General features: G+C 55.9%; 1 protein-coding gene across 1 annotated transcript; it reads right to left on the reverse strand.

The window, feature by feature from the left end:
- Positions 1-54: 54 nt before the first annotated feature.
- On the reverse strand, positions 55-12,730 carry EZH1 (enhancer of zeste 1 polycomb repressive complex 2 subunit). Its single transcript, XM_063179075.1, has 20 exons — positions 12,678-12,730; positions 12,067-12,187; positions 11,602-11,730; positions 11,205-11,324; positions 10,574-10,694; positions 9,722-9,895; positions 8,769-8,871; positions 7,197-7,360; positions 6,351-6,442; positions 5,633-5,810; positions 5,038-5,234; positions 4,597-4,688; positions 4,046-4,086; positions 3,530-3,655; positions 2,860-3,038; positions 2,255-2,350; positions 1,825-1,906; positions 1,626-1,706; positions 1,408-1,496; positions 55-1,306 (listed from the first exon to the last, which is right to left on the reverse strand). The coding sequence occupies exons 1-20, from the start codon at positions 12,686-12,688 to the stop codon at positions 1,250-1,252; spliced, it is 2,253 nt and encodes a 750-aa protein (XP_063035145.1). The 5' UTR covers positions 12,689-12,730; the 3' UTR covers positions 55-1,249.
- Positions 12,731-14,561: the final 1,831 nt, after the last annotated feature.

Raw genomic sequence — 14,561 nt, forward strand, 5'->3', positions numbered from 1 at the left:
GGGGACAGTGTGAGGACAATCTGATGCCCAGGGTAACAGAGGCCAGGAGCAGGGGAGGGTCTTTGCTACCACTTTATTATGACAAAGGCTACAAGCCATGTTATTTAAAGTGCATTATTATTACCATTATTCACCGTCAACAAACCACAGACACAAGCCTGGCATAGTGCAGATATGGCCAAAGTGGCAGAAGACGCTTAGGCAAGAGCAGGGCTGGCAGGAGCTGGCTGGATGGAGGTGGCAGGGAGCAAGGCTCAGGAAGGTGCTGGGATACAAGCACTGCTCCAGACACACCTAAACACCTCCATGCTCCAGGGGATAACAGGAAGGACAGACAGACAGCCTGGCCTGCCGTAGCAGGGGACTGGGAAAGTATGGTGAGGGCTGGGCCAGGGAGGGCTTGGCTCCCAGGCAAACCCAGCACCTCTGTGTGTTCCTGGAATAAACAGCTGGGAGCAGGGCTGGGGCCCTGGAGCCAGGTCAGGGCTCAGTCAGGCTCCCCGTGTCATCCTGGGAACCCAGCCCTGGACGTTGGGAGCACAGCCCAGCACCCAGCACCAGGCCAGGCAGGAGGCTGGTGGTGTATGTGGCTCTCAGGGGACAGCCCCAACCTTCAGGCCACCCCAGCCCCATCCAGCCTGCCCTGTCCCAGCCCTGGAGCAACATCCCAGCAAAGGTGCTGACAGGTGCAGGACACCTGGGATGCCTGCAGTCCCTCCACCCCAAAATACAGGGCCCAGCCACTAGTTGAGGGTTAGTTTAAAGTGCTTTTTTCTTTCCTTTTTGCATGGAGTGCAAGGCCAAACCTCACCCTGCCAGAGAATATTTCCCCTTTATCCCCAGGGCCAGGGGGTCACAAAGCCTAAAGAAGGTTTCTGAGAATCCCCCCTTGGGTCACAACAGGCAGGGATTGCAACACTATCCTCTACCCAGCTCAGTGGCACCCCTACTCAAAGTATCATATTGCATAGTGCTGCTCTCCCATCCCCAGGCATCCCTTGGTGCCACTCCAGCCACAGCTGGGCAGTCCCCATTTCCCAGCCAGCTGGGGCAGAGGGGATCTCACCCTGGGACAGCCATGGCCCAGGGGCTGCTTACACTCCTGCCCCGAGTCTCTCTGGTGTCTGGATGGAAAGTAGCACTTGTGACACACACAGCAGCAGGAACAGCAGCAGTCATGTCAGCGTGAAGCAAACATGGCATTGCTTACAAGGTGCAGCAGCAAGGTGTGCCAGAACCACCCCGGAGCTTAGATGATGTCCGTCTCCCTCTCTATGCCAACATACTTCAGGGCATCTGCCTGGCTGTACCTACGGGACAGGAAGGCATGGCTGCAGCAATGCTGCCCCCAGAAACCTGCACAGAGTTTGGGATCAACCCTGCAGGCCAAGTTTGGTGCTGGCCAAGGTACCTGTAGTCAAAGAAAAGCTCCTCTCCTGCCTGGATGGCTCTCTTGGCGAAGATGCCAATGCGGTGGTCTCCGTTCACCATCACAACTGCAACCAGAGATGCAACATCAGAGATGCAACATCAGGAATGCAACATCAGAGATGTGCAGCCCCAGCTTGGGCTGGAGCTCTCACACACCATGTCCTGCCTGGCCTGGCTGGGCAGAGGGACCTCACCTTTCGCATAGCAGTTGGGGTTCACCGAGTGGTTGGCAAAGCGGATTTTATTTCCTTTGCGAGTAGCGTCAACAACAAAATCTATAAAAAGAAAAAAGAGAAGGAAACCGTGGTGTAAGGCCAGGCCTGTCACCCAGGCAAGAGGTGGGCTGAGCATGCCCACCTGGCCTCTCCACCCCTGGAAACCTCAGGAAGTTACCATTGTTGAGGTTGAAGAGGAAGCTGGACATGTACTTGTCGTAGACCTTTCCTCGCCTGTCAGCCTCATCCTGTGAAATGAGCTGTAGAGGGAGATCACCTTGAGAGACACGGCAGCTGAGGGCTGAGCCAGGTTCCAGGGCTGCCCCTGGAAACACCCTCCTGCTCTCCCTCCCACCAGGGCTCCCAGGGATGGGGCAGGGCCAGAGCAGAGCTCTCAGGCAGCAGCACACACACACACACTCCTCCACAGCGGAGGCCAGAGGTACTGAGAGGTGTCCCCAGACAGCACAGGGCTCCATCTCCAGACCTGCTCAGAGCCCATGGGCACAGCAGAACCAGAGAAGGCAGCTGACCCCACAGCCAGAGGAAGCTCTCCCACCACACACAGCCCCCGTGTGCCTGGCCAGCAGCCCCAGCACAGCACTGACCTCCCCGCAGTACTCGGAGATGAACTCGTTCTTCTGCACTGCCTCCTTGATGAATGTCCCCCAGCCAGCCACGTCTGATGGGGCCAGCAACAAATGCTGGAACCAAATGAAAGGAAATGGGGAGAGTTGGCAGGTACAGCACCTCACAGCATACAGGTCATGGGGGCAGCAGGGAGCCAGTGTCCATCCAGCATGCCCTTGTTGTGACACAGCTCCCTACAGACTTACACCATTACATGGAGCTGCACAGGACCTGACACACACTAATTTGCAACTTTCTCTGAATTTCCCTTCTTTTAAAATGCTCAATTCCTTGCTCTGACCAGCAGAATTCAAGACTAAATCTTCCTCTAGAGCCACTTTGTACATTCTCTTGCTCTCACCATTCCTCATGTAACTCCCATCTCCCGATTTTGACATCCACCATCCCTCCTGATTTTCACACCTACAGTCCCTACTCCAGAGTAAGAGCAGCAGAGACCCAGGGCAGAGCAGCTTCTTTTCCAGACTCTGGCATCTTCAGGGAAGCTGCTCCCCCTCCACACACAGCAGCAGCAGCAGCTGTGTGTCAGCTCTGCCCTGAGGCAGCCCACTGCTGTCAATACCTTTTTGAGGCCTCGCTGGATGCTGCAGTTCTTGCAGGAGACCACCTTGCAGTCCCAGTGCTCTGAGGCCCCACAGGTGAGGCAGAGGTCAGGGTCACACTCCCTCACAGCCAGGTAGCAGGGGCACTGCTTGGTGTTGCACTGGGTCTTGCAGCGGCAGCCTGGGAAGCGGTTCTGACCTGCAGCAACACACACAGCGGGGTTGCACTGTGAGCTTTGCCACAGAACAGAGGGTCTGTCCCCAGCTGCTCCTCCCCAAGCAGATCTTGAGCAGGGACAGAAGAAAGTCTGGCTGTTTTCTCCACTGCAGAGCTGGGAATGGAAGCCCAGATAGGATAAACAAACATGGCAGAGCAGTGACCCAACGCCCAGCCTAACTGCTGGAGGCACATCCTGATCACAGGGGACCAGCAGAGCACCCACAGGACACTGACACAGGGATGAGCACTAACAGGAGAGTCTCAGCTGCCAACAGCTGCAAAGTGCAGATATGAACAGCACAGAACCATCTCCTTTTGGGCCTTAGCTAACAGAACTGCTGTGGATGGACAGAGCAGCAAGTGCAGGAATAAAGCAGGCACCCAGCAAGCCCCAGCTCTGCACCCTCCCTGTGCTCTGTGCCAGGAGAGCTGGCTGCTTTCCTGCCCAATAGTCCTTGACCTCTTCTTACAGTCAGGGTTGCACTGGCAGAACTTCTCACAGAAATTCTGAGTCATGATGCAAGGGCAGGAGCTGTCACAGGGATGCTCAGGGTGGTCACAGGGCTGGTAGTTGTACACCTGGGTTGGTGAATTATCTAGAACAAGAAGAGAAATGCCAAGATTGGAAGCTGAATGTTGCAGGAACCTGTTCAAAGCAGCAAGTGCAGGGCACTGGAGCCAAGAAGGTGCAAGCTGCCCATCTGCCTGCAGGGCAGGGAGCCTGGCAGCACCCAGCTCCCACAGACACACACATGGCTGTGCCCAGTGACCACAGCATGGCTGCACACTGCCCTCAGGCTGCAGCAAATCCTGCTGCACACGCAGCCTCAGTGGGCACTGGGATGGCCATGATGCCCCTGGCACCCCAGGGGTAGTCACTCCCTCCATGCTGCTGGACCTGCTGGGGTGGTGAACAGGGCACGGCCACCCCACTGGAGAACTCAACCCTTGCAAACCTCCCATGACACAGCCACAGCCAACTCTACCTTTCTTCAGCTGGATCTTCCTGCAGTGTGCAGCCCACAGCCTGCAAAAGGAGCACAGAAGGTTGAGAGGATGTGTAAGCCCTCAGGGAGAGGCAGCCAGAGCTGCTCAGCACCAGCAGCCAGCACAGCAGAGATGGGCTTGGCAGATTCATGCATTAATGATCAGCAGCCACCATAAAGTGGAGAGGGATGAGAGTGATGCAGCTGCAGCAGCTCTTTAAGCCAAACACCAGAGCCAGAATAATATTGGACACACTGAGATCAACACACAAAGTGGGTTACAAGGGAGCTGAGGCTGCTCTTAGGGAAGTGGCACCAGCACCAGCAGCCTGTGCTGCCCTACCCTCCCCTCAGGCTGAGCCAGGAGCTGCAGGGCCCCTGAGCCCCCAGGCAGAGCTGGGCCAGGCCAGCACCCAGCAGCAGCAGCCCCATGTGACAGCAGGACGTGCTCACAGATGGGAGCCAGATGGGGATTACCGGGAATGCGTTGGCACAAAAAGCAGAGGATCTGGTTGCATTTTAAGAACAAAACAAGCTTGTCCAACACTTGCCTGTGCTTCCTTTTCTTCTTCTGGGATGGATTCATTAACTCGTTTGTTGGCAGTTTCGTTATAAGCGATTCCTTCACTGCAAACTGAAAGACCTACCCAAGAACATAAGCAAAAAGTTCAGTGCACTCAAGTTGTTTTATCAAAAGCATAAGGAGAGTGTGAGTAAGCACAGCAAGGCTCCCAGGCCTGGGCTCAGAGAGCAGCAGCTCTGCCCCATTTTCCTGCCTATGGCACACTGCCTCCTCCTGCCTGCACACCTGGGAGGGAACCCACAAAGCCAGCACACAGGGTTCACTCTGCCAACAGCAGCACTGCTGCACAGTAACACCCTGAGCTCCAAAAGCGTTGATCTGGCACCTTCCTGTGGGGAGCTTTGTGGCAGAGAAATAAAACCAACAGGCAGTGGCTCTGGCCCCTCTCTTGCCTGCTCTGGGCACCCACCTGCTTGCAGGTCTTTGTCCCCAGCAGCCTGGCAATCGAGCAGAAGTTGTTGAAGTAGGTGCCATGGAAGACACGGAAGAGTGACTCCTCAGCTCCTGTCCACTCCACGGGCTCCTGCGGCGTCTCCACCGCAAACAGCTGGGAGGAGGCTGGGCTCAGCTTCTGCTTTGTGGGGGTTTGGCAGCGGGAGTTGGCCTCTGGCAGGAAGGGCACATGGTAAGCCAAACACAGCCTGGCCATCGTGGTTTGGGGGGCAGTGGTCACCCCCTAGTGCCCTGCAACCCTGCACTGCACTCCCAGCCTCACACTCCTGCCTAAGGCCAGGCACAGTGCTCAGGAGCCACGGGCTTGCTCTGGGCTTTGCCTGTCCCAGCAAAGCTCTTGCTTTTCCTGGCAACATTCCTCCTTCCTGGGAAAGGGCAGTGAATCCCACAGCAGCAGGGGCAGGGCTGCTGTCTCTCATGTTTGCTGGGAACACTGACTGCTAAGTCCAAATTCTCCAGCTGTGCAGGAAGCAGAGGGGAGCCTGGGAGAACTGCAGCTGGGAGGAGCTGCCTGCCCTCACCGAGAGGAGAGGGGTGTCTCAGGACCATACCCGAGGAGCTGGAGGCCCACTCGTTGCCCGTGTCGCGGTCGCTGTCGCCCTCCCTGGTCTCGGTGACAGCCGGGGCGGTGCTGGAGCAGGACGCGCCCACCGCGTGGTGCCGCCGCCGGCGACGCCCGGAGCACTTGGAGCGGGGGTTGTGCAGGGCAGCGAACTCCTTGGCTCCTTCCTGCAAGCAGAGCAGAAGACAAGACAGGTGGCAGATGACCAGGGAATGCAGGAAGGCTTCTCCACAGGCCCTGGGACAAGCCCTGTCCTGCCACCACCAAGAGCAGGTAGAAGAGGCTGGCCACGTGTGGTCCCTTCAGCAAGTGCCAAACCAGCTGCTTGTGTTGCATGTTCCCACTCTGTTCTCTTTGGCATTGCTCCCTGGCCCTGAACTCCCAGCCCACTCCTCTGGATCCTCCTGACTTCTTGCTCTGGTCCTTTTAGCACGGGCTTAATTTCTCTGACACTGCATTGAGTCCAGAGAAATCATCTGTCATACAATTTCCCATCTGCCAGCTCTGCAATTAATCTTTATTGGAGATCTGCTATAATATGCATCTGGTAAGGTCTGCATTTGCAGTCACGCTCCTCTGAGCCCAACCAGGACCTGAACTAATTCTGAAAAAATCATCCAAGTTGTGCAAAAGATCCACAGAGCTCTGCAGAGCACAGCTGGCCAGGGCACTTCTCTCATGGTTTCTAAGGTGACAGAGAAACATACCAGCCACAGGAAACAGTCTGCGCCGCAAGGGTCTGGCTCAATCTTGGTCTCTCTATTCTTTCGTTTGTACACATTAGGAGTAGCATGAAAAGCTGAAAAAGTAACAGTTATCTTTACTATTAGCATTCTCCAAGAGTCTCCCCCCACTCTGCAAGGGACAGGAAGCAGGAGTCTGTGTGGCTGAGGTGGGGCCTGAGGTGACCAGACCCACAGGGTAACCCTGCTCCAACCCACAGTGGGGACCAGGCAGCTTGGGAAGGAGAGGCCAAAGGAGAAGGATCAGCTTTCACACTGAAACAAAAAGACCACGTCATATTAATATTATATCTTTTAATAAATAATTCACTGGAGAAAGTCCTGTGACTTCCCAAAGAAGCCCTTAAGACCTGGAGAACAGCAGCTCCAGCAGCCAAACAGCATCCAAAAGGCTTTGGCAGGACCAACCGCAGGAACATGACTAAGACGAAGCTGTAAGTTCCAGGGAGGCAACAAAACACAGGGGGGCACGTCCAGACTTTGGCAGTGAAACATTTCATGCCTTTCACTGAGGAGCTTCTGCAAAGCAAGAGCAAAGTCTGGTGGTGGCAGGACTAGCGCACAAACTGCCGGGAGCTCGGAGGCGGCGTGCGGAGCGCGGAGAGGGGACGGCCGCGCGCGTCGGTCTGCCGTCCGCGGGAGCCCAGAGCGCAGCCGTCCGTGCCAAAGGCTTCTGTCAGCTCCCAAGGCCCCACTGCAAACTCACGAGGCACCACCCTCCAGAGACTCCAGCACGGACTAAGCAAGGCGTGCAGAGGAAAACTGAGGAGAAAGGGCTCTAGGGAAGCGTCCGGCTGAGGCGGCACTTACGATGCAGAAAGCAGTCGTACTTGAAGCAGCGGCGGCAGAAGAGGGTGTGGAAGGAGTGCAGGGACTGCTCCCGCTGCACCGACTTGGCGCACGGCCCGTCGATGTTGGGGGTGCACTGTGGGGGCAGCACGTTGGGGTCGGACACCTCGGTGAGCTCCCGGTACCTGGGGACAAACAAAATGTAGGAGTGACGGGGGTAGGACGGTCAGGATGGACGGAGAGGAGAGATCTCTGCAGCCAGGTCAGGAATTTGGGGTTTATTGCAAAGGGTCAAGTGCAGGGCCCTGCTGGGAGCTGCCAGGCACAGCTCAGAGCAGGCTGAGAGAAGAGAGGGGGAGAGAGGATGAGAGGGTAAGAGAGTAAAAGGGTAAGAGAGCGAGGTTCCTGTTACAATACAATAAATCTTCTTCTGTGTTGAATATTCTAATTCTTACTAACCAATCTAGTCCAATATACAAATCCTATAGCATTTACATACAGCCTATAAGAATCATTACATCACCATACGGTGTTACATTTTAAACCCTAAAAACTCCTCTTTGGGCCCCCTCTGCCAAGCTGTAGGGTCTGCTCTGACCCTTGGACCTTCAGCAGACCATTCCATTGTTTTCCAGTTGTTCAGTAACTGAGGGATCTCAAAGCTTGCTTTCATTTCAATCTCACTGATAGTTTCTATATTCTCAAAATCTTTTGCCAGGCAATCATATTTATAAGGCTTTCCTGTTTCATCTTCCCCAACACACAAACACCCAGGGATGTGCTTTGCCTGTTTGGGACAGCTTTATAGCATCATCAGGCTCTGGCCCAGGTACTGTCAGAATTCAGGACATCCCTCTGGCTGTCCTGGATTGCCCAAACCCCTGCCAGGGGGCTCAGAGACCTTGGCACAGAGCTCAAAACACTTGTGACTTTGATTATGACCCATGGAAAAAATTACCAATCTTATATGAGGATCTGCAAGCCATGAAAGTCTAAGGAGAATAATAATTAGTTTGTCACAGGGTGAAAAAATAGATTTTTTGGGGTTTTTAGAATGGGGGTTCAGGAGGCAAGATGGAGGAATCTGGGCACGTCCAGCCTTTCTCCTTCTTGGCCTCTATCTTCTGCTGTGATGTTGGCACTTTTGGATTGGTTTAGAGTAGAAGCTCACTGTCTAACATGGTGATAGGTATTGGGAAGTTATGGTAAATAATGTACATACTTTTTAATATAAAAAGATAACACCAGTGTGCCTCTGTCTGACCTCTGAATGGACCTCAGCAAGTTAAGAGAAAGAATTTTATAAATAAGAAACAATAAACAACCTTGAAAAAGAGAATAGAAGAGTTCTGACTCCTTCTTTGATTGCCAGGCTGGGAAAAGAGACTTTCTAACACATCTGGGGGTCACTCTGACCAGCAGAAGATCCTGAGAAGGTACCTCAAGTTTTGTAACACTCAAAACACACTCTGCTCACAGAGCCTGCAGGCACTGAGCTTTGTGGCACAGCCAGCCCACAGTGCTGGGTCTCTGAAATATAGATTGCAACTCTTGCTAAGAAAAGGAACAGACAACAGTGTAGGGATTTTCTACCTTTCTTTCATATCCTCTGGGAAGCCATACTCAGGAAACATGGAAGAAATAGCAGTGAATATCATGTCATTGGGGAACCTCTTCTTTGAACACTTCTTGTTACCTGCAAAGAAGAGGAGACAATTCTTCAGACAAGCTGATGTGGATGGGTCTTTCCTCCCTGCACAGAGCAATTCCAGAGATGCTCAGGATTGTTTTAAGACAAAAATGTAATCCCATGCACAGCAGATAAACTTTGTGATCTGCACCAGGCTGAGGTATTCTCAAAGCAGTGCTAGGCCACTTGCAGTGCAGCACAATGTACTGCTGGGAGCACCAACTTCTCTAAAGTGCTATTACTATTTATTTCTGCCAGGGCAGAACTTGCAGACAATGCTTTTCTATACCCACAGAAGTGTTGGTGTTTGTGCTGCCCATATCACTACAGATCAAGGACAAAGACAAAATTACCCATCAGCATTCAAAAGGTCATTGAGGACACATGAAAATCCCACAAACCAGAGCTTCCTCTAGGCAACAAGAGCTCCAGGTGGCACAGGAGAGGGGAGAGGAACACTAATACATGGAAAGCAGGTCTGGAAGGGATTTGAAAATGTCCATCTCCCTGCCTCCCACAGAAGGAGATCCACCCACACCTCTTTGACAGGTGTTTGCCAGACCAGCACTTGAAAACATCCCACAGCCTCTCAGAAAACACCCAGCCCTGCTAATCTCACAGGAAGTGGGTTTCCAGATGACTCATTAAATAACTTCTCACCACACTTTCCGATGGCGATTTCTTCCCCTGTCCACAGCAGACAGTGAGAGCAAATCATTTCCCTTCTGCTACAGAACTTGTCAAGCTGGAACTGCTCTTGGCACATTGACAACCCAGGGATGGCAGGAGAGCAGTGCCCAGTGCTCAGGACAGAAATGTGACCAACATAATCTTCATTTCTCTGGGGCAAACCCACCTTCCACTGCAATTCTCTTTCTTTTCCTTGTCACTGGCAGCTCCTCTTTTCCATCCTCCTGCTTCACCTCAGAATCGTTGTGTCCTTCCTCTTCCTCGTCCGAGTACTGATTCAGAGCATTCACCAGCTCCAGGAACACAGCATCACTGATGAGGACTGACCCTGAGATCATTTCTGAAACACACACAAGTGGCAGTGCCACCATCTTTCTCATTTCTTGCCATAGCAAACCACAAGCCTACATGCTCTGATACCCACCAGAGCCCTCCTCTCAGTTTTTTTTTGGGGTAGGTGGGATTTTAGCACTAAAGTCAGTAGTGGTGTATCATTTTCAGCAATCTGGGGACAGGCCACACCAGTTTTCCCTGTCTTCCTCCCCACTGGGCAGTTTTATTATGGGGCAGGCAGTGATTTTCATTGATTAAACTCTTGCCTGAGGCAACAAGCAGAACAGGGTTGCTGAGCTTCTCCCCCTCTAGCACATTTTCAGCATCCCAGAGGACGCCTGTGAATCCCTGCACACAACAGAACTGGCTCCAGAGCACTCCAGGTATTAAAATGGAGTGAGGTACCCAAAGGCAGGAATGTGCCCTTGCAAAGGAGAACAGCAGGCACCATCCTGTTATCCTGCTCTGAGAGCTCCCACAGAAAAGCTGGTTGCTGCTGCCACCTTTTGACTTCTGAACTACTTGGATATTTGCAAGAGACTGAACCACAGAACCATAGGAAGGTTTGGGTTGGAAGGGATTTTAAAGCTCATCTTGTTCCACCCTTGCCATGGACAAGCCAGGTTGCTCCAAGCCCCAATCCAACCTGGCCTGGAGTGGACAGAGCTGGCTGCTCCCAGGTTACCTTCCTCTCCATGAACTTTGCCATCATAGTTATTAATAAGTTCTTCAATGAAAGTTTCATCTTCTTCCTTCACCTCGTCGCCCATGTAAGGGATATTGCACAGAACTGTTTCATCCTCCACCTGAAGAGAGATCAGACACAGCTCAGAAAAGCAGAGTTTGCTGACCCCAGTGGGGCTGTGCTCTGGTCCCTCAGACCTGCCAACAACACACAGCAAAGCTTCAGATGGCTCATCACTGACACATCAGTGCTATCCCACTGCAACCCAGTCACAAACAAAAAGATCTGACTAAGAAATAAAACTCTTAATACAAAGGGAAATAAAAATATTAGGAAAAAACACAAACAAACAAACACCCCCCCCCCCCAAAAAAAAAAAAAAAACATATTTACTCTTTGAATTCTGTGAAAGAATGGTGACTCTGTAAAGAAGCCACATGCAAAGGAGACTGCCTGGTGAGGTAGTGTGGACTCAAGGCTGGTTGGGATTCTACAAAACAAGCAACTAAAGCAACACTTTCCATCATCTCTCACACAGATGTTGCCTGAAACAAGTGGGATGAAGAGCCACTCCCCAACTGTGTAACAATCAGATGCTGATCTCACTGAGACCCCCATGCTTCACACATACCATGAAATTCTGCTGAAGAGGGGACCAGGAGTACATAATGGGCACCAGTGCCACTGTGTTCAGGGTCCTCATGTACAGTGTCTGGCTTGGAAATCCTGGGAAAATGCTCTCCACAGTGCACTGGAATACAAGTACAGGGAAGGTCAGTGAGGAACCACTCTGGGAGGCTGCCACAGCCCGAGGAAAACTGAATTCAGGACAAACACAGAAGCCCCACATGCACTCTGTGCACTCCATCACAGGAAAAAGCCTTGGGGGTACTTTTCATCCATTTCTGCATTGCAGAAGTGTGAGGCATGGGCAACACAGACAAAAACTCATCCATATCCCCACAGCTCCCTGCAGAGTCCTGGCTGCAGTCCCCACTTGCTGATGGTGCCCCTTTTCCTCTGCACACCTGTTTCAGGAACGGGTGCCCACTGACTGGCTTCATCAGCTGCACTGGCTGCACCCGAAGCTTCTTCCAGTCTTCATTAAGGATCTGAGTCTTCTCATGGACCTTTGCAAAGTTGGCCACAAAGAGAGCCTGAAGGGAGAGAGAGGAGTCTCAAAATTTAAGAAAACCCATTGAGAACTCCAACAGCACTGAAAGGGTTCAGCAAGGAGATCCTGCAAAAACCAAGGGGAAATGAGCTTTCCTGCTGCAGTTACACCAATGCCTGTTCAATGACCTCGTGTGTGTGACACTGCTGCCCACACAGCTCAAGACAGCAGGAGGAGAAGGGGCATCTCCTCCCATTGATCCAAGTCAAACACAGCTTATCAATTCACCATGCTGACACCCTCTAGTAACACTCAGACACTGTCAGCTGAAATAAATTCTTTTTGGGGCATCCCAGCCCAGTCCTTGCTGTGGCTGTACCTTTGCTCCCATGTTTGCCTGGAACCTCTTGAGCTGCCGCAGACGCATGTACTCAGACTTGACTTTCCTTTTCCAGTACATGATACACTTGGATGTCGGAGGAGTGGTAATTTCCATTTTTCTGTAACAGCACAGAAAGAATAAACATTAAATAATGGCGAGCTCAACCCCGAAACAAGTGATACTAGAAAAACGTCCCTGTGGATGGGAAAAACACTCTATACATCACAGACTTAAACCAAGCAAATAACGCCGTCGCTGCGCAGCGCTCCTGGCTGCGGAACACCCCCAGCTGAAACGCACGGACAGGCCCGGGACAGCAGCGAGGGGCGGCGCTGATCAGGACCGCCCGCGCTGTCCCCCGAGCCCCCGGGGGGTCCCCGCCCTCCCCCGGTTCACACCGCCGGGGAGCCGCGGCTCCGCTCCAGCCGCCCTGCGTGCCGCTCCGGCCGGGCCCCAGCGCGTCCCAGCTCCGCCAACAAGAACCGGAGCGAGCCGAAGCCGGGCCGGGGGAGCGGGCCCGAGCCCCGCCAGTCCCTGCCCCACCGGGCCCGGCTGGTACCGCGGGCACCCGCGACCCCCCGGGACCCCCCGGCCCCGCCCGCACTCACTGCTCGGCCATGGCGACAGGGGGAGGCCGCGCGCCCCCGACACACTGCGCGCGCGCCGGCCCGCCCCGGCCTCCGCCCCCGACCCGCCCCGTACCCCGCCCCGTACCCCGCCCCGGGCCCGCCTCAGGCACCGGACCCAGCCCCGGATGCCGCCCCGGGCCCGCCTCAGGCACCAGACCCCGCCTCGGCTCGGCCCGCCCCGGGCCCCGCCCCTCACATCGCCACCCCCGGCCCCGCCCCGCCCCTCACACCCCCCGGACCCGCCCCTTCACCCACAGGCCCCGCCCCCTCATCCCAGGCCCGCCCCTCACATCCCCAGGCCCCGCCCCGCGCCGCCGGTGTCGGTGCCGGTGCCGGTGCCGGTGCCGGTGCCGGTGGGTCGGGGTGCATGCCCTGCCCTGGCAGAGCGGACCTGTTCCAGCCTGGAGGACACCCCTCTCGGCTGCGGGGAACGGGTTAAGCAGCGGCTCGGTGCCGTGCCCGCCCATTCCCGGTGTGTCTGGGTCCTCCCGGCCCCTATTGCGGGACCGGCCCGGTCCCGTGGGAAGCGTTGGTGGGACAGCGCCGTTCCCGCCCGGTTCCATCGCCCTCCGGGCCCCGGGACAGCCGTGCCCGGCATGGCCTCGCTCCCCGACAAGCCGTGCCGGTGTCCCGGGTGCCTGTGGCCCCACCCCTGGCTGTGGCGGCGCCGGGCAGGAAGCCGCTGCTGGCGGCCGCTTTCCTGCCCCGGGGGCCCCGGCGCTGGGGAGCGCACGGAACTGCCTCTGCCCCGGCGGGGGCCCCGTGTGCCGGCTGCCCCGGGGCTCCGGCAGGGTGACTGCGGGGTTCCAGCAGGACCGGCCCGCCCGTATCTGGGAGCTCCGCCGAGCCCGGTGCGGCCGGGGCCCGGTGTCCCCCGACCCCGCCGGGCATTGGCTCGGGAGCGAGCGGACAGCCGGGCTCCGGGATGGGTGACCAGGGCAGCCCCAGCCCGGGTACAGGGATGGCGCTGTCGGGAGGATGAGGATGCTCCCCGGGCTGGGGCTGCTCTGCTGCCCGCTCCCGTCTCTGCTCCCGCGGGTGCTGCACGGAGCGAGGCCCCAGTGCCACCACATGCACACTCGGAGCATCACAGGAATGTGTCCCCAGCCCTGCAGGCTGGCCCCATGCTGTCCCCTCCACAGCACCCGCAGTGAGCTCTCCAGTGGCACCCAGCTGCTCTCCTGCCCTGGCCTGGAGCCATCAACACCTTCTTTCTTTTCTGAATTCTTCACCAGCTGCACAGAGGCCAGGCTCCCCGAGCTGGGCAGGTGGCCCCAGTGTGGCTGCTCGTGCCCCTTGCAGCTGCCTTCACACTCAGCAGAGCCCAGAAAGGGGCTCAAATCCCAGGGAGAAGCTGCCCATCTCCTGCTTGCCCCCAGGTTTTTGAGGGGCCAGCGACAGCCTCCTTCCCTCCCAGCCCTGGCAGCTAATGGGCGGGAGGACAGGACTGAGGGTGACAGGTCAGAGCAGGGATGGGGAGCTTGCGATTCCCTGGGCATGGAGTGGGTCCCGTGGCGAGGGGAGGCTGGGAATGGGGCTGGGGGAGCACTGGGGGGAGAAGAGCCCCAGTCACACAACTGACCCCGCACCCAGGGTGGGGGCTGGCAGGGAAGGCCGGGGATGCCAGGCTGGGTGGGGAGCCCTTGGCAGGCAGCCACCGTCCTGTCCCTGCCCATCCCCTCCGGACGGCGGCCGTCCCAGCCCCGGGGCCGCGCTGAGATCATTGGGTGTCTCCCTGGCAGAGGCTCCTGCCACCCGGCCGGAGGCTCCGCCGGCTCCACCACAAACAGGGACCGGTGGCTCCAGCCCTGCAGGCACCGGAGTGCCGGGGATGACTTCCAGATGTGGCCACTCGCCCGCAGA

The sequence above is a fragment of the Melospiza melodia genome, chromosome 30, assembly GCF_035770615.1.
Source record: "Melospiza melodia melodia isolate bMelMel2 chromosome 30, bMelMel2.pri, whole genome shotgun sequence".
Classification (NCBI taxonomy): Eukaryota; Metazoa; Chordata; class Aves; order Passeriformes; family Passerellidae; genus Melospiza; species Melospiza melodia.

Coding starts and splice junctions, on each gene's coding strand:
- EZH1 (XM_063179075.1), bottom strand. Junction 11,731..12,066: donor AGGCAAACATGGGAGCAAAG/GTACAGCCACAG, acceptor CTCTCCCTTCAG/GCTCTCTTTGTGGCCAACTT. Junction 3,039..3,529: donor CTGCCAGTGCAACCCTGACT/GTAAGAAGAGGT, acceptor GTGTTGCTGCAG/GTCAGAACCGCTTCCCAGGC.